General features: G+C 50.4%; 1 protein-coding gene across 1 annotated transcript; it reads left to right on the top strand.

Moving 5' to 3' along the window:
- Positions 1 to 1,811: 1,811 nt before the first annotated feature.
- Positions 1,812 to 24,545, top strand: SCAMP2 (secretory carrier membrane protein 2). Its single transcript, XM_036734493.1, has 9 exons — positions 1,812 to 1,999; positions 12,225 to 12,305; positions 12,949 to 13,041; positions 15,365 to 15,482; positions 16,121 to 16,249; positions 18,780 to 18,939; positions 19,129 to 19,230; positions 22,618 to 22,741; positions 22,949 to 24,545. The coding sequence occupies exons 1-9, from the start codon at positions 1,943 to 1,945 to the stop codon at positions 23,081 to 23,083; spliced, it is 999 nt and encodes a 332-aa protein (XP_036590388.1). The 5' UTR covers positions 1,812 to 1,942; the 3' UTR covers positions 23,084 to 24,545.
- Positions 24,546 to 24,946: the final 401 nt, after the last annotated feature.

Here is a 24,946-nt window from a genome sequence, read left to right as displayed (position 1 = left end):
TAGGTCTCTGGCTTCCCAAATCCACTGCTTTTCCCCTTGGTCTTGCCCTTCCATCCTGAGTGACTGACAGAACCATGGAGCTGATCCAAGGCAGAATTTCTGCTGCTAATCCCATAGTGCGTACTTTATGTGCCTAGCATTGTGATTGGGACCATGGGGGATAGGCAAGAAATATTATGGGATCCTTGCCTCCCAAGGGCACAATCTAGCTGAAGAAACAAAACACACACAGGAGACAAGATTGTACTACTTTATTTGCTAGGGGCTTGGTGGCTCTTGCTGAGCTCTGGACACCTCATCCCAATTCTCTCTCCCCTTCCTCCCCCTTCCCTCCTCCATCCGAACATCAACCCCCTTCCTGAACTTCACGGATAGGAACTCTTTTCAGTAGAATTGGCACAGACTAGGACAGGGATGGGGAACCTGTGGCCTCCAGAATCCAGTCAAAAGGACACACTGAGGACCTAGAGGGCCACATGTGGCCTCAAGGCTGAAGTCTTAAATACTATCCTCTGTTGATTTACCACCAGTTTTTCCTGTATGTGTCTTGTTTGTTTGTGGTTGTTTCCATGGTGTCTCTCTCATTAGGTTGTCAGCTCCCTGAGGGTGGGACTTTTTTTCCTTTTTGGGAAGAGAGGGGCTTTTCTTTGTATCCCCAGTGCTTAACACCATTCCTGACTCATAAAGGGTATTTTAATAAATTCTTGTCGACTCAACTTGACTTGACTTGTTCCTAGCTCTGCCAACAATTTGTGGGGAGACCTCGGGTGAATTATTCCCCTTCTCTGGGCCTCAGTTTCCCACCTGCCAAATGCACGTGGTACCTGGGTTGCTTCCTGTCTCAGTGGGGGGGTTGCCATGATGGAATGAAATTAATATGCTAGGGATTCAAACCATGAAAAACAAACCACACAAACCCCAGGGAATATTAAAGTTGTTCTTCACAATTAAGAAAAAAAAACCACTCCGGCTTCCCTTTCCCACGTTGGTTTGGGTTTTTTTTTCCTCCTCCCCAAATCCTGCATAATCAGTATGTTTCTTCTGTAACTTCAACTATTGTTAAGTCACACCAAAGCCACGGGAGGAACTTGGGTTTGGTTAGAGACTTCCCCAGGAAGGAAAGGGAGCATACAGCACCCCTCCGTAGCACCCCTCCCCCCAGTTCTCCTTTGCATCATTTAAAAAGCTGCGATGGACCTGCTCCTAATAATATAATAATAATAGCTCTCAGTGCCATAGAGCTTTAAGGTTTGCAAAGCTCTTGATACAACAACCCTGGGAGGAAGGGGCTGTGCTTATCCCTCTTTTTTATAGCTGAGAAAACCAAGGCAGGGAAAAGAAAAGCGACTTGCCAGTGTCACACAGCTAGCAAGAGTCTAGGTCTGGATTTGAACTCGGGGCTTCCTGAATCCAGTTACAGCATTTTATCCACGAGCCACCTACAAGAAAGGGATGGGCTCTATCCTACTATGGAAAGAGGGTTAAAAACGGGAATAAAGAAGCATTCGACATTTCACCAGACCCCTGTGAAACAACTCATCCCCATTTTACAGATGAAGAAATCGAGGCTCAGGGTCACACAACTAGGAACGGGTCAGTGCTAGGAGCGGTCCCTAAGTGTCTGCTACTCCTGGACTCCCTGGTCCAGATGTGAGCTGTGGGCTCCGGAGAAGAAGCCACAAGTTGGGGGTGCTGGGGTGGACAGGGAAGACAGAACAAGGAGGCACTGCGCAAGCGCAGAACACCTGCCAGGAAGGGAGGGCGGAGCCGAGCGCTGTGATGCCACAAAGCCTGCAGCGAGGCTCGCGCCTGCGCAGGCACGACTTCCTCCCGGAAGTGGAGGGTCTCCGCGTAGAGAGCGGCAGAGTCCGGGTGCCAGGGCGGTAGCAGCGCCTGCTGAGCTTGTGGGCTCCTGCCACCCTCCTTCCCCGCTCCGCCCACCATGTCTGCCTTCGACACGAACCCCTTCGCGGACCCGGTGGACGTGAACCCTTTCCAGGTATGGGGCGCTCCTGCCGCCCCAGGGAGACTCCGCTCGGGGGCCGCGGCCCGGGCCTCTCCACCTCCTGGAGACGTGGCGCCCGAGGGACGGGCCCCGCGTCCAATAAGCGAGTCAGGAGCCGGAGGTCTGGCCAATCAGGGCCGGAGGGGGCGGGACCAGTAACAGGTGGAACGGAGGGGCGGGGTGGGGGGGGTGTAGGGTGATTACAAAGGTGTTTGGGGGAGGGGCAGCGAGAGTGGTTGCAAATAGGGGGGCAGGGAAAATGATTGTAAATTAGGGGGAGGGGGCCAGAAAAATAGTTGTAAGGGTTAGGGGGATGGGAGCAGGGGGAACGGTTCTAAAGGTTCGGCTTGGAGGGGGCAGGGAAAGTAGCAAAGGGGAAAGTGGTGACGGGGGAGGGGCTACAAGGGGGATGGGGGGAAGAAGGGGGAAAGGTCTTTGGCCAAAGGGGTTTGAGAGGAGAGGGATATAAAAGGAAAGGAGGAAGGTAACCAACCAGGCGGTGCCTTGAAGTGTTCGGTTTGGTAAACAGCTGGGCTGGCCCCCTTCCCCTCCCCTTCCTCCTTGGTCACTGTGAGCTGGGCTTGAAGAGAGGCGGGGCTTCTGCCTTAGAGAACACCCCTCTCCCCAGGCTGATGGGGGAAACACAGACCTAACGCCAGGGAGACACCCCCCCCCCCCAGTCTTAATATATCTGGTCGTTAGCATTTAGATAGTGCTTTAACAGGTTGCCTTAAATCTGATCAGGTCAGGAAGAAATGTTGGGAATACACACCCACGCAGACCTAAAATCCGAGGTTTCCAATTTATAAATGAGTTCGTAGATTTGTAGTATCTCTGCTGAATTTTGAAGTTGAGAGGTGGGGAGGAGTTGTGTTTACTGCACCCAGGTGGAATTAGGGAGAAGAGGAAGCCTGGCCTGTTGGAAGTCTTCCACTGGAGTCTGGATGAGGTCTTGTCAGGGCCATTGTGGGGATTCTGGAGGTGCAAGTTGGATTCCAGGGCCTCTGTCCTGTCATTTGGTAGCTGTGTGCCTTGCCCCACCCCCATTCTCCTGGACCTCAGTTTCCTTACCAGCAGACTAGATGATCTTGAAGCCCTTTTCAGCCCTAACTGTGTGGCTTTGGGATTCTGAAGTATGGTGTACTTGCTTTACAGAAGGGGGGAAAATGTTTTCAAGTTCTTTGTGGGCCGGAATCTGGTTTGGGAGAGCTTCTTTCTGGGACCAGTAGCTAAGGACTTATCCTGTCCATGTGGCTTCGGTTGATTGTTCACTTGTCTTAAATTTCCTGTAGACTTAGTAGAACTCATGGTGATGATTCACAGGACTTTCTTCCTTAAAGGGGACATGGATGGGCCTGCCAGTTTAGGGGAGCTACAGGGGAAAGGGGATAGGACTGTGGCTGATGTCCTGAGCCCTTCCTGCAACTTAGCACGCCCTTACTACTTCCTTCCCCGTTTTCAGTCTCCAAGAATATCAAAGTAAAAGAAGACTTTAATTATGTAATACAGTTATACACTAATGTAAGAGTGAAAATCCTTGCTACTTCTTCAGACTGTGGGAGACCTAGCCAGTGGGAGGACACTCAAATCTATACTGGTCCCTTTTTTTATTTTTTTACCATGACATGACCATGTTAGATATCCTTTTTCCAAACCTTTCAAGTGACCAATGACAAATAAACAACATTTTCATTGATTATGAAAAAACGGGGGTGGGGGGGCTCAGACAGCTAGGTGATGCAGTAGATAGAGTGCTGTCCTGGAGTCAGGAAGACCCAAATTCAAATCCAGCCTCAGACAACTCACTCTGTGACCCTGGGCAAGTCATTTAACCTGTTTGTCTCAGTTTCCCTATCTGTAAAATGAGCTGGAGAAGGAAGTGGCAAATCATTCCAGTATCTTTACCAAGAAATACTAAGAAATGTTAAGTATACCAAACATTCATTACCTTGCAGCATGAGGTTGTCTTCTGAGAGATCCCTCTTGTAGGAAATTTGTCTCCTAACTGAGGGTCAGTGTTTATGGCTGGTTAATACAAGGAGATGGCTGATTTAAAGGTATGTTCCACCCAGTATCTCCTCTCGCTGTAATTATCAGGCTATAATAGATAATAAAGGTTGAGTTAGGTTTTACTGAAAATGTGGGAGACATAGAGTGGGCAGGACAAAAGTTTACTTTTTTTTTTGGCCTGTTGGATCTAAAAACAAGTGATTCCTGCATGTTCACATGCCAGGACAGACAGCTGTCCAGAGATGCCAAGGATTTGTTTCCAGCCCTGGAGCTGGACAAGATGAGGCATCTGAAGCCTGCCCCTTTTTCTTAGCAGTGCTTTGGGGGCACCATTCCAGGATCCCCAACCTCAGAAATTATGCTAACCACTCTGGAGGCCTCTTCTGCATTCAAGTGAAATCCGGTATCCATCAGTTGTCACGGGAGTATAAGGGGCAGAGCCGGCACCACCAGGATATGGGCAGGACAGGAAGCAGCTGGGGTTCCATAAACAGCAGCATCTGACTAGTGACCTTGTGTCCAGAGAAGAGAAAGATCTGGTTGAAATTCTGCTCCTAGCAAACCCATGCTGGTGCCCCAGGTGGGGTTCGAGAGGAAGCTCTGCATAGCAGACACCAAAGTCCTGGCCCTACTTAGAGCTAGTCTCCTTCTGGCCCATTCTCTGACTGGGTGGAGAGTCTGTTCCCTTACTGCCTATGGAGGGTAACTGGTTGGATGTAAGGCCCAGGAAGCTTGGGTGTGAGCACATGTTCATTTACTCAGGGTGGTGACACATAGTTCAAGGAAAGACCTAAAGAGAAAATAGGGATTATAAACTCTCACAAGCCAAAATCTTCTTTGACCTTTTTCCTGTGGAATGGAAATGGAATCTACCAGAGAAATGAAGAGCCTCTCACTTCCTTACCCCTGTTCTCTGCTGCCTCTTCCACACCCTACCTTCTTATTGGTGGGGATATACTTTCCATGACTCCTTTACTCAAACATAGGAATGATTGTGATGATTGGAAATATTCAGGGAGAGAAGCGATTAGCATAATTTTCAGTCCAGGATGTGTTCAGAAGACTATTGCATTCTTTGGACAAAACGGGAAATTGCAAGGAAGGTGATAACTTTCACAGCCGTGATGAGTTTCACTCTATTGGTACAAACTGATCAGTCCTTAATTACAGTTTGTCTTCTCTGCACTTTCTGGAGAGGAGGTGGCTTGGCCCCAGGCTGTTCCTGGGGTTCCTCCTACTGCCAGATTGTCATTAAACCTCATGTTGGCTCAGAGTCTGGGGCAAGGGGGCAGAGAGGTATTGCTTGCTCCCCAGGTAAGGAGCCATTTGATCTGGCCTGAGGTGACTTTGGTATAGGGCAGAGCTAAACTTGGGGGTCTGTGGAGAGTTTTTAGGGGTTCTGAGAGCTTGGATGGGAAAAAATTACATCTTTATTTTCACTACCTCCAAGTTAAATTTAAACTTTCCTTCTATTTTTAATTAAAAAAAAAATCAAAACATACAGAGCATTCTGAGAAGAGGGTTGTAGACTACCAGACTGCTAAAGAGGTACATGGTGCAGAAAAGGTCAGGAACCCTGATATGTTTGATAAACCTTGCTTTCATTTAGGGTTCGAGAAAAAATGAGACCACCCAGGTGAATTCTGGAGCCCCTTTTCTAACTGGAAATTTCTGCCAAACCAATCTCGAAAACTCCCAGAGACGGGGAGTGGAATAAATGCAGGTTCTGCTGAACAAAGTAAAGCTTTCAGTCCCAGCCTGCTGCCAAATACATAATATCACTTGTTCACATTGCTTCTTTGCAGTTTAAAGATAATCTCGGTAGTGTGGTTGTTCCTCAAGGATTTCAAACATGTCTCCACTGTGGAAGGGGAAGGAAGACATAGGACTTGGCCATGTGAACAGTGTCATTTGACATTCCTTATGCCTGCATCCTGGTGTCTTAGTCTGCCCGGGGTAGGTCTAGAGTTTGATAAATGGCCCAGTGCTGCTGGTGCCTTGTGTTTTAGGGGGTGCATGATACTAGATAGGGAAGTTGGTGTGCTTGGCCTCTTTGCAGAGAAGATGTCCCAGGGAGACATCTGTTTGTCCTGTCCTCTGATTCTCACAAGAAGCATGATCCTGGGCATTTTCAGCCACCCTGGCCTGTCAGGTGATCCTGAATGAGGATGCTCCCCTTGTTATCATCCATAAGGTGAGGGGAAAACCAGGTCCAGCATCTCCTTGGTTTGGGGAGTAAGGACAAGTACATAGAAGACATTTCACTGGGAATGGGAGTGTCCATGGATCCAAGGCTCTGGTTTGTCTTGGAGGTGGTTAATCCTGTACCAGGCAAACAGTAATATTTAACCAGAACAAACAAGGCTAAATTGTTACCTTTCGAGAGAAGGTTGTTTTGGATTTTGGTGAACCGGTGGTTCAGTGGGTTCTTTTTCTGCAAATTTAAGAAACATTTACTGAATACTGACTTGTGTGCTAGGCATTGTAGGGCGGGCCTGTCATCTATGAGGGAGATGATTCACAAGAATCAGTGCAGCACGAGAGAATGTGATAAATAAAGGCTCTGAGAAAGCTACAAGGTTCAGAGGAGAAAGAGTCACTTCCAGCTGAGGGAGTGAGGAGAACATCTGAACTGAGCTGAGAGAAAGAAGAGGCTGAGGAGGACCAATGCCGTGAACAAAGGCAGGAAAGGATAGATTATCTAGGCCAGAAGTCCAGTTTGATGTGAGCATTGGGGTGTAACCATGAAGCTATTACTTGTGTAGATGGCACCTTATCTATTTTATTGTATTCGAACCTCACAGGGCCCTGCGAGGTTGGCATTACAGGTATCACCCCCATTTTACAGATGAGGAAATTGAGGCTTATCAAAGTCAAATAACTTGCCCGAGGTTCCTACAGGATATGGGAAGGGACAGAAAGGAAGGTTGGGGCCAAGTTGGAGAGGGCCTTGGCTGCCAGTTTGAAGAGTCAGGGCTTCCTTTGTAGGTAGTACAACTATAGTAGTGCCCCCCACAGAGAAGGAGGCCACAGGGGCGGCCTTGATCCTCTGATGAACCTGCAGGTGCTCTCTGGGCTTCTGGCCCAGCTCAGCTCTCTGGGGCTGAGTTTGAAGTCATTTTTCTTTGTTTTTTTCTTTTCATTTTGCTCCACAATGACTTGACATGTCGGGTGTCTCAGGAAGGCCTAGAATTTCACAAGCTTCAAAATTATGATGTCTCTCCACCAACCAGAGCCCTTACCTTGCAGGAAAGATTTGATCCCGCCATGCTCTTACCTTCTTCAGCATTCATTCAGTAAACTTTATAGAGTGCCAGCTGTGAAACTAGCGCTCAGCCGGGCTGCAGGTTGTAGGGAAGGAGAAGGCCGGGAGGTGAACCAGGACTTGGGCAGCACGTTCAAAACAAGTAAAGAGCAACTGTAAGCCACATGAAGCAGCTCCCCAGGGGGAAGAGGCCTGAACTTGACCCTCAGCAAAACCCTTTAGGCTTGATTTTAGAGCCGGAAGGGCCCTTGGTGGGCATTTGGTTCACTTCCCTCACTGTAAAGGTACAGAGGTGGAGGCCCAGAGCCATGAAGTGACTGGTCCAAGGTCATAGAGTGGGTGGCAGAGCCACGGTTTTATCTCAGGTCTTCTGACTCCTAGAAGCAGCATAGAGAAATGGACAGAATGCTGAACTGTAGTTAGGAAGATCCGAGTTCAAATCCTGTCTCTGATACTGTATGACCTTAGGCAAATCACTTCATGCCCCTGGGCCTCTGTCTCTGAACCCATAAAATTAGGGAGTTGGACAAAGTTGATCACCAGCGGCCCCTTTAACTCTAAATTCAAGATCTTATGACTCTAAGTGGAGCACTTTTTCCAGGAGTCTGTGCTTTGTACCAAGTTCCTAATGTGGGCGAGGTCTCTGGAGTTAACTCTGCTGTCTATGGAGTTCAAGAATAAACACGAGATACATTTTATATAGTTTGAGTAGGTGTGTTAGGTCATTTTCTTCAGCTGTGTTAAAGTCTTCATGACCCCATTTGGGGTTTTCTTGGCAAAGACACTGGAGTGGTTTGCCATTTCCTTCTCCAGCTTATTTTACAGATGAGGAAACTGAGGTGAACAGGGTTAAGTGACTTGCCCAGGGTCACACGGCTAGTAAGTGTCTGAGGCAGATTTGAAGATGAGTCATTAATGTGGAATTACTTCATATTGTGGATTACTCCCTTTGAATCAGTGAGTAAAAGTTAATCACCCACTTTGGGCATGGGAAGTTTCATCCTTTATTTTAACTTCCAGTTTAGCCAGGAGTGAGGGTGAATCCCACTACAAAGTTGTCTGCACCTTAGTCACCAGAATTCATCTAAGGGTCTTGGAGGGGCAGGCTTTCCAAATATCATGTGATGGTGGGGTGACAGGCCCTCTTTCGGTGAAGCAGTGTGGGCTGAACTGGAGGGAAAGGGCCTGACTTTGGATTCCAGTCTGACTCTGAATGCCACTTACTAGTTGTGTGACCTTGGGCAAGTGTTTTCACCTGGTCCCCAGAATGTGCTTCCTTGCCTCCATGTTCTGTGGAAGCCCTCTCCTATGAAAGCACCTGAACAGTGCCACCTAGAGAAAGTAGAAGAATGCCTGTTAGATCCTTCATTACACAAAGTTTAGACTCAGGTCAGTGCACTTTAACACCTGTACCACCTGCTAGCAAAGACCTGTTCTTTGGCCCTGCCTCCTCCCCACCCCCGTGGTGACATAGACTCAGATAACTAGTTCTTGGGCAGGGAGTGTCCGATTTCTGGGTCTTAACAAGATGGCTCATCTTGGCTCTGAAATTAGAGCCAGGTACCCCATGTCTCTGTCTCTCAAGAGGCCAGAGTTTTTAGAGTTGTCAGCTGGCCCTCAATCAAATTGAAATGAAGACATCTCTAGTCTCACCCTAGGAGTGTGTTTTATTAGCCACTGAAACAGGATGGTTTCCAGTCCACAGGAGCTCCTGGGAGTCTTCTGTTCATGTCACAGCCCCAACAGTTAACAGTGAGTCTGGGCACTAGCAGGTGTTGGGGTGCATAGGGCTGAGCCTTGTTCCTGAGGAGTTGGTGATGCCGGTGGTTACTCCTTCCCACCCCCTCTTGTCGGTACCTTCCTGGATCGTGTTCTGGCCCAGCCAAACTCTCTGCTGGCTGGCAACTGATCCTGTATTAAGGTGCAGCCTGAGGTGTTCCTCTTCTCAGAGACCTTTGTATAGTAGAAGATTTAAGACCCAAAGAAATTATGAGATTGCAGCATGGGAATGAGGAGGATATTTCTGGGCGGGCGGACTCTTCAGGCAACACTCTAGGTCGGCCCTGGTGCTCCATCACAGAAAAAGCAGTCTTGCTTTAAGGCCGTAATCCCTCCAGCTACCCTGATATTTCCATCACTTCCTAGAGTTGAGAAAAGAAAAGAACAGTGATAGGGCACAAAAGCTTCCCTCCTGAAGGAGGGGGAGGTCAGTGCTTGCAGGAGGTCAGGATTTTGAGCAGGAGTCATTACAGAGTGCTTAATCATTCAGGGGCTCAGTCTTCACCAAGAAAGGCTGGCAGGATCCCTTCCCTCCAGGAAAGTACCTTCTAGAGTCAAGAAACAAGTTCTTTCAGACTTTGTGGGGCAAACTTGACTTGTTGAAGAGACCTCACTGTTGGCTGGAATGGGCTTTGAATGACAGGGAGGATCCAAGGCAGGTAGACACAGCCCCGTGGAGGCCCTGAGGTTCTCTGGTCGGGTTCTTGTTCCTGTGGGAAACTCTCCCTCTCTCCTTCTTGTCACCTAGAGCCCTGGGATCTCTTGGTCTGTCTCCAAGCTCCTCTGCACTGGAGGATTTGGAGGCACCCATTGTAGCCTGGGGATTGGCCCGAATCATTGATCAGCCAGAGATTTCTTTAGGAAGGACACAGTAAGGCTGCCCTGCCCTGAGCCTCCTGGGAGTATCATTGAGTATGAAATGGGGGTGGGGTGGGGTATAGTAGAAAGAGAATAGAGCTTCAAATCCAAGACTTGGGTTCAGGTCTTGTCTCTGTAACTGTACACAGTGCCTCGCCGTTCTGAGCCTCCATTTCCTTATAAGAACTGACATTTGTAACTAGCACTTTACAGTTTTAAAAGCATTTTACCAGTGATTCATCTCACTTGGTCTCCCATCTATCCTTTGGAAGTGGGTACCAGATCTAACCTCCACCTCTGAGTTAGGCTCCTCTGGATCTCAGGGTGGTGTCAGGTACCTCAGAGCCCCGGGGTCTGGCCTCCCCCAGTGTGAGTACTGAAGCACCAGATGGCTGCCCAGTGCCACCCCTGGGCATCTCTGGATTCCACCAGGGGCCTACCATTCTTGCTGCCTCTGGTCACAGAGCCTTGCAAAGCACATGTATCAGTCTCAGGTTGAGGTAGGTGGCCCCCCTTTCCTTTTGCCCTTGGGCTTCTGGCTGACTTTCTGTGTGCTTGGGGGTGAAGTCACTTCTTGTAGCTTCTCATTGAATTTCTTGATCATTATCCAGCCTCATACAGATTTCAGATTTGTATTGGAATAGGAGAGCCAGCTGGAGGCAGACGCCACCTTAGCAGGGCATCTCTTACTTGGCCTTCCCAATATGCCTGGGAAATAGGTCAGACACTGTTTATTATTTTCATTTTATTGCTAAAGAAACAGATTCAGGGAGTTAAGTTGCCTGAAATCCCACAGCAGGTAAGTGGCTGAGTTGGGCCTTCAGCTCTGGCTCTCAGGTTCGGTTTAATTCAAAAGCATTTTGAAGTGCCCCCTGTGCCTCCCAGATAAAAACCTGGGAACAAAGCAGTACTTGCCTTCAAGAAGCTTACACTCTACTGGGGTGAAAAAACTTGTACAAAGGTAATGCATGCAAAATGAACACAGTGGAATTGGAGGGGAGAGTCAGGAAAGGCTTCATGTAGGAGGAGGCTTCTGAAACTAGACAGATATCAGGTAGTGAGGGAGAACATTCAAAATATGGAGGACAGATTGTACATAGAAAGACAGGAGGACTGGAGATGAAATATCATTTGTCGGAGACATGAAGCAGGCAAGTTTGTCCATAGACGGTGTGTGTGCTGGGGTACAGAACAGGGGAGGCCAGGTCCAGATTGTGAAGAGCTTTTACTACCAAATAAGTCTTTTGTATTTTATCCTAGAGGCCTTCAGGAGGGAGGGAGCTTCTGGAACGGGGGAGGAGGCCCTACGGTCAGACCTGGGCCATCATTGGGTCATTTTGACAGCTGTGTGGAGGATGGCTTGGAAAGGAGAGACCACTAGGAAGCTACTGGAGTTGAGAGGGGATGAGGGCCTGGACTAGGCTGGGAAGTAGCCTTGTTGTGAGAGGTCGTGAATGTAGAACCAACAAGACTCTGTAAATGATTGATGTGGAAGTTGAGGGAGAGAGAAGAGTTGAGGATGACCTGGAAGGAGCCAGTAAACATTAAGTGCCTACTATGTGCCAGGCATTGTGCTAAGTACTGAAGATAGTCTCTGCCCTCAAGGAGCTTACAGTCTAAAGACAAAAGAATATAGGAAATGCAGGTGGTGAACAGACACTAGGGGGTGTCTGGTGCAGGGGCATCTTCTTCCCTGGCGTTGAAACCAGACTGGGCATCAGATGCAAGGCATTGGGAGGAGTTTAGTGCTCCACCCTTCAGCCTCCAGTCAGAGGGGAGAGCCAGCTGTGGGAGGTGGTATGGGTCAAGGCTTGAGAATGCCCTGGGTGGTAAGATTAGAGGGGATGAGCTTATCCTGGGAGGGGCAGCTTGTTTGTTTTGGACTTGGTGAGTTTATGGTGCCTTGGGATATCCAGGTGGAGATGTCCAGTGAGCCATTGGTGAGAGTCCAAGAATTAGAGGGAGAGGGCTTCTCCTATCTAGAGAGTTGTGAAAACACATTACTGCTCCCTTCCTGGAGTGCGTGGAGTGTACTCTCAAGAACTAGCATATTTTATTTCAAGGTGTCAGGAGTGGGATTAGGTAGAACCAGCAGGCCCCGGTTGTGACTGTGCCAGCTCTAGGGGGATCACCTGCACCTCACTGCCATATGTTGTTGGGGTAAATGCCCGTAAGCCAGGCTCTGGGGAGGGACTAAAATGAGATGACAGCTCAGCCCCTTGCCTTTAATGAATCAGATTTCCCAGCTCATTTCCCTCTCTGATTGACTTTAAATGTATCTCTGGGTTTTTCTCATCACCTTCTCAGGATCCGTCTGTGACCCAGCTGACCAATCCCCCTCAGGGTGGCCTGGCAGAATTCAACCCTTTCTCAGAGAATTCCCAGCTGGTGAGTGTGCTCTTCTCTCTCTTGACTTCTGTCGCTCCCACTGTGTCAGTACCATGCACACTTAGTGCCTCAGTACCATGGACCTGGGCCCTGTTTTGGGATAGTGGGATAAAGAAGAGGAGGCAGCTCCGATAACATCTGTGCTCTCAAAGGAACAACTTTAAAGTTATGTATAAGTCATCCTGGGAGTTCTGGTAGATTCTCAGTGAGGATAGATGGTTTTTTCCCCCATTGGGAGGAGATTTAAGCCATTGAAATTTCCTTCTCCAAAGTAGGAGGAATGAAAAAGCACATGAAAACAAGTGTTGTTCCCATAATTCGTTGGCTTATAGAAATGCAAAATTTCGCCTCACATTGATCTTCTTTTCTTCTGGACAAGAAACTGGGGGTGGCCTGTAGCTTGAGAGCTGAGATCCCTGGTCCAGAGGAGAGGGCTTGATCAAGGCTGCCCCAGGGCATGGGTCCTCTCACCAAAGCCCCAGCAGTGTGTCTGCTGCTGCTTGGACCTGAACAGGGAGGACTTGTCCCTTCCAGATGTCCTTGTGCCCGTCTGCTTCTGCAACAGTGTTTGGGGGAGTTTGTCCCTCCCTCAGACCGCACACACTCGTCTCCCTCTTTAGTCTTTTCCTATCTCTTCCCTTAGACAAATGCAGCAGCAACGACAGTCCCAGCCTCCCAGCCCACCGGGCCATCGCAGCCTGCAGTCCTCCAGCCCTCAGTGGAACCGACCCCCCAGGTACTGTCTAGAAGCGGCTCTCCTGCCCCTCAGAAGCGCTACCCTTTGGCAGGGTTGGGGGTGGGTAGCACCATCACTGCCAGCTGCAACCCTGCCTTGCCATGGTTTTCAAGGGGAGGGACGCAATCTCAGGTTTTTCTAATTCCGTTCCATTAGGGAACTCCCTCCCATATGGGATCTCCAGATTATTCGGAGCTCTCTCTCTGGAGGCAGTCAGCTCAGTGCTTTTGGTCAGGAAGTCCTGTGGCAGTGGCTGAGCTTCACTTACCCCAATGGGAATCCCAGGGCTGGGGAGGGAGAAGGCAGAGAGACTCTGCAGAGTGCAGCATCTCCTGGGGTTCGGGCCCACCTCCTGCCTGGGCACCCAGTTTCTGTTCCGTTCTTCAGTGGCTGGCTTTCCTGACGCTCTTCAAGGCAATAGAGAGTGAGAGAATTGTCGAATAAGACACAGTGTAGTAGTATGCTGCAGCTCCTGCTTAGACAGGCGTACCAGGTTCCAGGCAGTGAGTGGGTTCACAGAGAGACACGCTGCCAGGAAGTGTTCTGAATGGCAATCACATGCAAAAGCTTCCTAAGGTAGGCATTAAGCATAGAGATGAGAGATGGAGAGCTCACCTCCGGCTCCCCAAGCCGGTGCCCCAGCCAGGCTGAGCAGTGTGTGCTCAGGTGGCCCATGTTCCTATCTAGGGCCTGACTAAGCTCCCTCTGCAGCTCCAGTTCTCAGCATCATAACAGTAGAAAGAGCACTGGGTTCCAGATCTCACCTCTTAACATTGATTAGTGTCTGTGTGACCTGGGGTCAGTGCCTTCCCCTCTCTGGGCTTCATGTGCACAATGAAGGAGTTGGGCCTGGCAGCTTCCGAGACCCTCTTCTGCTCTTGATCCATGGCCTGTGATCCTTCCCTGTCTTCCGTGACTGCTTTTACTTAGCTCTGGGGAAGATCCTGGGTGGTACAGAGGGAAGAAGCCAGGTGTAGAATCCAAGGTCTTTGACTTGAATCCTGACCCTGAGGCCTGGACAATTTACCCCCCTTCTGGCCTCCACTTCTCATCTGGAAAGTGTAAGGTCAGACTAGATGACCTCAAGGGCCTTCCCAACTCCTAGGACCCTACTTAATAGATCCCTGGAAACAATGAGGTCCTACCCAAAAGCAAACCTCTCCCATGAGCGATGAGGGCATCCCTCAGCTTGGGGCAGGCCTCCCACCCCCAAACAGCCCTGGGCAAGGTCCTGCTTGTCCAGTTCACTTGAGCAGATGTTTATGGGGCACACACTGGGCTACAGGAACATAGGCTGGAATCACAGGCTTAGTAAGGGGAAGGAGCCAGAAGCCCTGGAGCTTGTTCCCTGTGACTCGCCCAGGCCCTCCTTTGCCCTGGACTTCTGGGCCATAACCATTGGAAGCTGCTTTGGAAGGCATGCAAACAGCCCACCCAGAAAGGTTGCATGCCTACATGCCCCTGTGGTGTCCACCTCTTTTCCGCCTCAGGACTTCCTGTGGGACTGAGAGTGGAATGGAGCGTTAGGAAGGCCTGGCCACAGTAGCCACCGGACCCAATTGGGCACATTTCCAACCCTTTCCAAGAGGAAAGGGACAGTCTGGTTCTATGCCTTTGACCATTGGGGGTCTCCTAGCTGACTCAGACCAGTTCCGTGGCCAGGTTTGGGGCAGAGTATATTCAGGAGACTCAAGGGCTGGGAGTTGGACTTGGCTCTTCTTCCCCTTCCCCATTTCAGCCTACATGGGTAATGTACTCTAACCTCAGCATCCCAAGCTTCCTGCCCAGCATGTTTAGGAGAGAAAGCTTTGGCTCCCAAAGTCCCTGCAGCTAGACCTGAACTAAGCAGAGGGAATTTTGGGATTGTGTCATTCAGACCTCTGGATCTGGTACCTGGGCAGGGAGAGCTCAAAAAGCTCCCTCCTCATCCAAAGTTGAGGTCTACACTTCCCCCTCAGGCTGTATAACATTATCCTCTTGGGACTGTGCTGCTTCTTCTTGAATTCCCTTCATCTTTTGTCATCTGATTTCATCTGCACCCATGTCAGCAGGCCTATAGAGGACTGAAGGGGGATGGTTTTCCCACCTGGGTTCTGTAGTTGTGGTTATAATCAGGCTGGGGTGGGGGATAGTGGAAGGTGGGAAGCAGGCCTGTAGGAATTCCTCTGATCTCCTGGAGATTGGCTCACAGTGTTCTTTGGGGGCCTGAGACCCCCAAAGAGGCTCAGTGCAGAGCTGTCTTCTGTGGGTGGCCATGGGGACTCCCTCTGAGCGCCTGCTCAAGCGAAACTCCGTTTTATCCCTGGGCATCTGCTTCCTGTAGGCTGTGGCCTCTGCAGCCCAGGCGGGCTTGCTACAGCAGCAGGAAGAGCTGGAGAGGAAAGCTGCTGAGCTGGACAGGAAGGAGCGGGAGCTACAGAATGCCACAGCCAACCTGCACGGTGAGTCTGGTTTCCTGCCTGGCCAGGTGCCCTGACCCGAGGGGTGTGACCTTGGTGGGAAGGGGGGTTATTGTCTGTCAGATGGGGATTCTGCCTCCTTTGCTGAGGGGTGTTGTGGGCCCTTTCATAAATCCAAACATCCCAGCAGTGTCCTGTGGTAAACTCTGGGGAAAGGGCCAAGACCCTGGCAATGGAAGGCAGCTCGGCCTCAAGAGCACAGTGTGGACTCTCTCCAGCATCTGTGCTCTGGGCAAGTTTTTTGTGGCTCTGGCTCCCTCACAGGTGAAGAAGATAGAGCTCGCTCCCTGCATTTTCTGGTTAAGATTATATGCCCTGGACAAGGGGCTTGAACTGCTAATGAATGACAATATTGACACTTGTATAGTTTGCTAAGCTTTTTCAAAGCATTTCTATGTCTGGCAGATTATTTAGAGACAGTTTCTGGAAAGTAAACTACGAGTCCTTTCTTTCTCCATTCCCTAACTACTTTTGAGATCTGAGGTGCTTTTGGCCACTCAGTCAATAACTATTTATTAAATGTGTACTGCGTGCTGGGCCCACCAAGTCTTCCTAAGACTGGCTCAGAACCAGACCTTCTGCTGTAGGAGGCTCCCTTACCTACTTCCTTTCCCCAACAGTGAGGCCAAACAATTGGCCCCCGCTGCCCTCGGGCTGCCCTATCAAGCCCTGCTTCTACCAGGATTTCTCTGCAGAGATCCCAGCTGATTACCAGCGAACTTGCAAGATGATGTATTACCTCTGGATGTGTGAGTATATGCAGAGGCCCAGGAGAGGCTTGGCTTGGGACTTTATGTGTGCATCCGCAGATGAATGAATCCTAATGCTTCCATTGCCCACCCTTTGCCATGGATGGCAGGCCCTTGCTATGAACCACACCAGACCGTCAGCAGCTTAGGCAGCCTGGCTCTCCAGAGAGGACCATGGATGTTTTCACTTGCTATGTTTTGGGGGAGCAGAGAGGAGGAGGTTTTTTGGTGGCCATTGAGATGGCTTGTGTCTGACATTACCCAGCTCTCCTCTCCCTCTTTTCTCTGTCATTAGAATAGACGTGATCCAGGGAAGCTAAGAACTCTGGGTTGTCCTAAAGTGGCCCTTTTTTTGAAGCCAGCACAACATCATGGGAAGCAGCTGGCTTTCTGTGGCTGCCAGGACCCAGCCCAAAGTGCAGGGGCTTCCAAGGACCATCTCCTGCCTCCAGCTCAGGGACCAGAGAGGATGGAGTGTAGACCTTTCTCTGAGGATTCTGTAGCTCTCCTGGGAATTTGCTTTGGAAGCTGTAAATGGCTTGGTTTCCCTTCAGGCATCTTCCACAACTCCCAGGGGATGCTACCTTTGGGCCCTCAGTCTCATGAGTTCATGAAGAATCAAGATGGAGGGAATGGAACACGCTTTTGCTCAAATGCAATTAGAGATGCCTTCTTTCTCTTCCTTATTCAGATATTTAGTAAGCCATTTACTAAGTGCCTACTGTGTGCAGAGTACATTGCTGAGGAAACAATAAAGGTGGATGGCAGAATGCTACTCTGGGGCCCAACATGGGTGCAGGAGAGAGCTCCCCATGAGGTCTTGAAGCAGAGGCTGGAGGACACTTGTGGGATGTGTCAGAGATGTGAGCGGAGTCCCTTTGTGCTGGGGTTGGATGGGGCAGCTGCCGGCCTTCCTTCCAGCTTTCCTGTTTTTGTCCTGCAGGGCCTCTGATTCCCTGTAGTCATGGTCCTAAGAGGCTGTGCGTGAGCCCCGGAGAAGGAGAAACCATGCAGGTGTAGGGGTGGGGGGCAGAGATCGGCAAAGATGTCGAGCACAAGTCTGCAGTGTTGTGGGAGGAAGTTAGTGTGGAAAAACAGTGGAGGCATGAGCAAGGAAGCCAGGGACTCCAAGGAAGGCATGGCCACTTTCCTTGCCAAGACTCCCCCCTCCCTCCCTGTGCCCGTGGTCCCCTCGCCTCCTGTCTTCTCTGGCAGACTACCTTCCTAGCATCTCCCCTCACTCTCCTTATTTGCTGGTGCTGCCAAGGATCGTCCCAGATCTCTCCTCCCTCTGAGCCTCACTCCTTGAGAAGGCTGGCTGGCCGGCTGCTGACTTCTGACCTCTTAATTGCCTGGTATTTGGGCCTTTTCTCAGTCCTCATTCTGGACTTCTCTGTAGCTATTGATAACTGTTGAGCAGCATTTTTCCCTCTCTGGGCCTTTGTAACGCTGGTCTCTCTCAGTTCTCTTCCTACCTCTCTGACTGCTCCTTCTCCATCTCCCTTCTGGGTCACAATCTACAACACCCTCTGACTAGGTCAACCCTGCCCAGGTTCTCCTCTCTTCTAAGTGACTTCATCAGCTCACGTGAATTTAATTACCTTCTTTATGCAGGTGACTCACTAATCTCTCCCTCTCTGACTCTCTCTCCCCACCCCTTCTCTCTTTCTCCCTCTCTCTCCCCCCTCTGTCTCTCCCCACCCTCTCTCTCCCCCATCTCTCTTTCCCTCCCCCTCTCTTCCTTCTCCCTCTCCCACCCCCCCCCTTTTTCTGTATTTCTCTCATCCTCCGTCCTTCATCAGCTGCCTGCTGGCCATTGCAGCTTGGATGTCCTGTAGACATCTTAAAAACTGAAATCGTTATCTTTTCCCCCAGATCCATCCATCCCTCTTCTTCACTTCCCTGTTTCTGTTGAGGACCCCACCCTCTATGCCATCACTCACCTCCCAGCCTGCCAGTGCTCACATCTGGGTATCGTCTTTGCTTTCTCTGTCTCCCTTGCCCCACATATCCCACTCAGTTGTCCTGTCTTGTCTCTCCCTCCCTGCTGTCTCTCCCCTCATCCCCTTCTCTCCATTCGCAGCCACCGCCCTAGTTCAGGCAGCTGTGTGAAGGATGGGCTGGGGGGGACACAAGGACAGCAGTTGAGAGCCCGGGTGAGAGGGGAGAAAAGCCTGACCTGGGCTGGAGGCTGGGAATGGAGAGATGTGCTGCCGTGCCTGGCTAGATTGTAAGTTCTTTGAGGGTTGGGGCAGGGAATGTTCTGCTTTTGTCTTCACATTCTCAGCAGCCAGCGCTGTGCCCTGCACATATTAGGCACTTAGTCAATACTCGGTAATTGATGTATTGAAATGTGACCGTTGCCTGAGTTATTAAAAAGTTGTCTTGTTCCATGCTAGCAGTGACTGTACTCCCATCTGCCATCTTGATTTCCCCAGTGCTGGACCCTGCTTCCTTCCCAGAGTGAGTGGGCTGGCCTGCTCCCTGACCTGACTGCCCTGGCATAATCTTTCTTGCCTCCTTCCCCCAGTGCATTCAGTGACTTTGCTCCTGAATCTTCTTGCCTGCCTGGCCGCATTCATTGATCACGATTATAGGGGGGTTGACTTTGGCCTCTCAATCCTGTGGTTTGTGCTCTTCACCCCATGTGCCTTCGTCTGTTGGTACCGACCCATCTACAAGGCCTTCAGGCAAGTGGGGGACCGGCGGGGGCAGGGTAGGGAGGGGGTTTGGGCCTAGCAGGCCCCTGAGGCTGATTTGAAAGAGCTGACGGCATGGGGCTTTATCACCCACAGGCCAGCTCCATCCCCGAACTCGGCCTTGAAACTGCTCAATGTTCAGAGGGAGCTATGATGCCCTCTCTCTCCTTCTCTCCACAGGTCTGACAACTCCTTCAGCTTCTTCGTGTTCTTCTTTGTGTTCTTCTGCCAAATAGCTATCTACATCATCCAGCTGGTGGGCCTCCCCGGCTGGGGGAACAGGTGAGGTTGGGCTGCTCCCACCCTTTGTTGCCGGACTCTTTCCCAGCTCTCTCTGTGCTCTGGTTCCTGCCAGATTCTCTGTACTGTCTCACCTACCCAAAGCTTAGCCCTGTATCTCTCATGGCCTAATCTGCTCTTTTGGTCCCAGACCTCCAGCCTGCCTCCCATCACCAGGTTTTACTGTTACCTTTTGCCTTTAAGTCCCTTGTATAAGAATGCTGCCCCTCCACAAAAGGCCTCAGTCTGGAACAGAACCAGTCCCCTGTCCACAGGCTCCCCAATCTTCCTTTGCTTTGGGTTATAAGCCACAGTCCCTTCCCACAGACAGAGAGCTAAAGGGATGGGGGAACCTGGACACTTGTCTTCTTGTTCCCTTTCTTGCTGTGAATGGAGGATTCTTTGGTCCCCAAACTAAAGATTTGGTCATTGGCATTTCCCACATGGGCAGATAAATAGGCAGGGTCCCATGGGCATCACAGACATACAGGCTTTGTAAAACCAGACCCTGAGAAAAGATCAGAATTGATGTTTTCTTCCTGCCTCAGTGCCCACAAGGAATTGCAAAAAAAGGTCAGGCCTGGCACTTTGTGAAGTCAGGACCTGGAATGAATGGGCCTGTTTTGCCCTTTTCCTTCAGCACCAAATCCTGAGCAGGTAGGAAAGATCCATCTCGCCTCTCCCTCTTTTATCTCTCGCTCCCCCCCTCTCCCTCCCCACCCCCCCTTTCTCTCTCTCTTTCCTTCCTCTCCCTTTCTTTCTCTCTCTCCCTCTCTCTTTCCCCCTCCCTCCCATCCTCTCTCTTTCTCTGCCTCCCTCCCTCTCTCCCCTTCTTTCTTCTCTCTTCTCCCTCTCTCCTCTCCTTCTCTCTCTCTCTCTCTCTTTCTCTCCCCCTCTCTCCCCCTCTCTCTCTCTCTTTCTTTCTCTCTCTCTTTCTCTGTGGTTCCCACCCTGGCTCTTTCCCTTGCGCTGTTTGCTGCTTCTCATTCTAGTCCCTTTTCTTTCAGCGTAGGGGCCTAGCTGGCTCCTCATCATCCTAGTGGGATCCCTGGTAGGAGACATTGTGAACAGTGGTGATGCTTGCTGTCAGGAACACTGCCATCCTTGGGAACACTGGGAGTTGAGAGATGGGGCTTCTTGTGGCTCTGCTGTTTATGTTGCTGGGAGTCCCTGGGAAAACCTCTCCCCTTCTCTGGGCCTATTTCTTTGGTTCGTCTTTCCAGCTCTGTGATTCTGTGATTTTAAAAACCTTTTCTAGCCCCTCGGACATCGGTGACCTTTTTGGCCCTCATGCCCCAAGGATGGTGCGCTCTGACAGGCTTAGGCTGTGCACAAGGGCTCTGGGTGGTGACAGGCCTGAGGGGCCCATCCTTCCCCTCCATGGACCAGGCTTTTCTTTGAGACCTCTTTCTTGGCAGTAATCACAGCTGGCTTTGCTCTTTTTGGTTGTCAGCTGGCATTTATTAAGCTCTTACTGTGTACCAGGCACTTTGCCAAATGCTGGAGATACAAAGAAAAGCAAAATATTGTCCCTGCCCTCAAGGAGCTTGTACTCCAATGAGGGAGACAACATGAAAACAGCAATGTCTCTCCCAGATACGTGTTATTACGTGTAAACTATGTGGATGTCCTTTCCTTCTGCATCTTTCCTGTAGAAATGGGAGGTCATCCCAGAGAGAGGGCTGTACTCCATGAGGGGTATAGGGAGAGGATTCTTGCAGAAGGTGGGATTTTAGTGAGACTTGAAGGAAACCTGGGAAGCTAGGAGGCAGAGATGAGCAGGGAGAGCTCTTGGAGCCTGGAGGCCAGCCAGGGAAGACGCCAGGGAGAAAGAGGGGCAGCCGGGAGGCCAGGGCCACTGGGTGGTCATGTGTTCATGGAGAGTGCAGGGGCAAGTGATGAAGCGGGATTTTATATGGACCTTGGAGACTGCTGGGTCCATCTCTGTCAGGGTGGTCAGATGACGAAGCTTGCTCCTCCCAGACTAAAGGATGCTAGCTTCCCCACCAGAAAGGCTTTTTCAGGCAGGTGGGCAGTTGGAGGCTTTCCTGGCAGAATCTTGGCCTTTTTCCTTCCTGCTTCCTCAGCTCAGCTCAGAAGGTCCCACAGGTTCACCAACCCTGTGCACCCCTCCTCAGAACGGGAGGCATAAATGTATCAAATAAAATGCACAGGATTACAAAGGTTCCATAGATTTTAAGTTTTCTCCCCCTCACCTCTCCCCAAGACGGCCTGCAATCCAACATAGGCTCTACGTAAACATTCCTATTAAACATATTTTCACATTAATTGTGTTGTATAGAAGAATTAGAACAAATGGAAGGAACTATGAGAAAGAAAAAAACAAAAAGAAAATAGTCTGCTTCGCTCTGCATTCAGACTCCATAGTTCTTTCTCTGGATGTGGATGGCATTTTCCATCATGAGTCCTTTGGAATTATTTTAGGTCCTTGCATTGCTGAGAAGAGCCAAGTCTGTCAAAGTCAGTCATCACACACTGTGACTGTTACTGTGTACAGTGTTCTCCTGGTTCTTCTCACTTCACTTAGCATCAGTTCATATAAGTCTTCCCAGGTTTTTCTGAAATCCGCCTGCTCATCGTTTCTTATAGCACAACAGTATTCCATTCCATTCATATGCCACAGCTTGTTCACTCATTCCCCAGGTGATGGGTATCCCCTCAATTTCCAGGTCTTGGCCACCACAAAGAGAGCTGCTATAAATATTTTTATATTTTATTTATGGGTCCTTTTCCCATTTTTATGATCTCTTTGGGATACAGCCCTACAAGTGGTATTGCTGGGTCAAAGGGTATGCACAGTTTTATAGCCCTTTGGGCAGAGTTCCAAATTGCTCTCCAGAATGGTTGGATCAGTTCACAACTCCACCAATGAATTAGTGTTCCAATTTTCCCACATCTTCTCCAACATCTATCATTTTCCTGTTTTCAGAATGGTTTTTAAAAACATTCACAGACTCCCTGAAATCTGTCTGTGGCCCAAGGTTAATAACCCCGAAATTAGGCTATCTACACCTGCCTCTGGTGGCATGGGTAAGGAAGAGGAGGAGCTAAAACCACCACCAGGGATTGGAACGTGAGGGCCCAGGGGACAGGCCCCTCAGAGAGGGAGGACAGGTTGGTCACTGGGGTTGGACAGGCCTCTTGGAGAAGGAGGAGGAGGACAAACTGGTCACTGGGGAAGGATTTCATTCCACTTGAACACTGGCCAGAGCACCTGGCTTCTGGCCCTGGACCTGCCTGGGCCAGGCTGGTGATGCCCTCTTCATTGAAGCAGCTTTTGGTCATGGGATAAGGCTGGCCCCATCCAGGCTGTCCTCCAGGGCTGTGCCTCTGGGCCCTCCACTGCTCACTGTCCCTTCTCCTTTTCAGTGGCTGGATTGTTGCTATGTCCACAGTGAAGTCTGACTCGACTATAGCTGTCTCAGTCATCATGATGGTGGTGGCTGGCTTCTTCACCCTCTGTGCTGTCCTCTCCCTCTTTCTCCTGAAACGGGTAAGTGTGTGTGCACACCATTGGGAGGCTGGGGAGCAGCCTGAGGGGGGCCCTAGGCCACAGAGGCCTTTGTTCATCTCTGCACCCTCCTCTCACCACATCCTCAGAGTCTCCAGTTATAAGGGAGACTGAGACCAAGAATGGTCTGGCACCTTGGCTGAGATCCCCTCTGCCCTCGCCTGACTGCTCTGGGTTTCCTTCCCTCAGGTGCACTCTCTGTACCGACGGACGGGCGCCAGCTTCCAGCAGGCCCAGGAGGAGTTCTCCCAGGGCATCTTTGCGAGCAGGACCTTCCAAAACACCGCAGCTGGTGCTGCGCGAGGAGCGTTCCAGGGAAATTAACCCTTCCTGGCTGGTTGTCATCCTCTTCTTTGCCAGCCCTTCTCTTCTTACCCATCTCGCTGCCTCCTCCTGAGATGCACTTTCCAGGGGTGCCTTGCTTACTGAATGGTTCCGGCTAAGACGCAGAGATGGGTCTCTTTTTTGGCCCATCCTGTGTTTCTCAGCAGCCAGCCTTCCCTCCTACTTGAGGCCAGGGAGGGAGGCTCAGTTTTTTATACATACAGTCACACACATACAAAAGTTACCAGGTCTTTCTTTTCTTTTGTATGTATGGCAATTCCTGTCCCCAAGCACTGGGTTTTGGTTGTGGGGATCCCCTTTGTTTGGGATAGGCAGCCCCTGGCTGGGCTTTTAAATCTCTGTGGCTTGGGAGAGGGTCCAGGGCAGGGCAAGGGGGACAGCAGCACCATTCTAGCATGATGCCCCCTTCTACAGGCCATCATCAAGAAGATGCTAAGTGGTCCCTGGTTCTTGTATTGGAGAAGTGACCAAGGTGATCTGTTCTCCTTTACTCTTGCCTGTCTTCAAGGAAAATTAGTGTGACTTTATAAATCCTGTAGGGAGAGCATGGCAAGGCTGGTTTCAGGACACTAACTTATTGCCAGGAATGGAGAGCAGCTCTGTCTCCAGCTCCTTCCCTTCAGGGCTCACCCCTGAGAGCCAAGTGCTTTTGGATCATGTCAGCTGCCAGGCTGGGGAAGGGAAGCTTCCCCTGCCTTGGGAAGAGAACTGGAATCATGGTCCCTAAGCAAAAAGTGCCTTAATAATCCATTCCCCTTTTCCCCTCCCTGCCCCCCAAGGGTGGGATATCTCTGAGGGGAGCCCAGGTCTGCCTTGGGGGCAGAGATGCTTGAAGAGCCTGCTGGGAGCTTGTGCTTCAGACTGGCTTGGTGGGTGTATGGTGTGGGGAGAGGGGAGTCTGTGCATCCATTCCCTTCCCTCCTGAGGCTTTTGGGCCCGTTGAGCTGGTACAGACCCTTGTTTTGCTGCATTCCCTTGCTTCCTTCTTGCCTCCCTCCTCCACCCCTTTCTGTCAGCAATAGACTGCTGCCTGGCCTGGACTTGGCAAGGCTTTGGGCTAAGGTCCAGCCCCCCAGGTCTTAGCTGTGAAGAGAGAACCCTCAGCTGGGCCCCCATCCTCAGTACCACCTCCTGATGAGCCTCTGGAGGGCAGGGAGGGAAGGGAGTGGACTTGGTTCTACAAGAGGGGAGGAGGTGCCTGTGATCCAGCCCGACTGCTCATCCAGTCAAGTGAGGACTGGTCTGTGCTCTGTGAATAGGACCCCCGCCCCAATGCCGTTTGCCTGATTTCCCTCTGGATCCAAATGTACCTAGCAATAGTGGTGATGAATGAGATTTTAAGAACTCCCTATCCCCCCTTCTGAGATATATTTTTCCCTCTGTACAAATGTATATGTCATGTCTTTTGTGCTTTAAATAAAACTTATGGATGGAAAAATTGCACGTTTCTCAATGTGGACTTTTCTCCCTGGAAGCAAGAAAATGGGGGAGGTGGGGGTGGGGGTGGGGGAGGATTGGCCACTGTTTGCTTGGATTTGCCTGGTTTGCCCTTGAAGGCCCACAGCAAGGCAGGTGGAGGCATTCAGGTGCATGGGGGTTTAGAGGACGGAAGAACCGAATCCAAACACTCACTGTGTGACCCTGGGCAAGTCACTTAACCTGGAGTTACTTTCCTCATCTGTGAAATGGGAATAACAGCACCTCCCTCTCAGGGGTGTAAGGCTCAAACAAGCAGATGGCAAACCTTGTGTAATTGTTAGTTATTTAACAATAACTCCTCTTAATCTCTCACTTTGCTAGAAACTAGCCAGGGACAAAGGCTTTAAAAGCAAGCACTTGTCT

Source organism: Trichosurus vulpecula, chromosome 8, assembly GCF_011100635.1.
Source record: "Trichosurus vulpecula isolate mTriVul1 chromosome 8, mTriVul1.pri, whole genome shotgun sequence".
Lineage (NCBI taxonomy): Eukaryota > Metazoa > Chordata > Mammalia > Diprotodontia > Phalangeridae > Trichosurus > Trichosurus vulpecula.
Note: the sequence above shows the minus strand (reverse complement) of the source record. Positions and strands in the feature narration are given on the sequence as shown.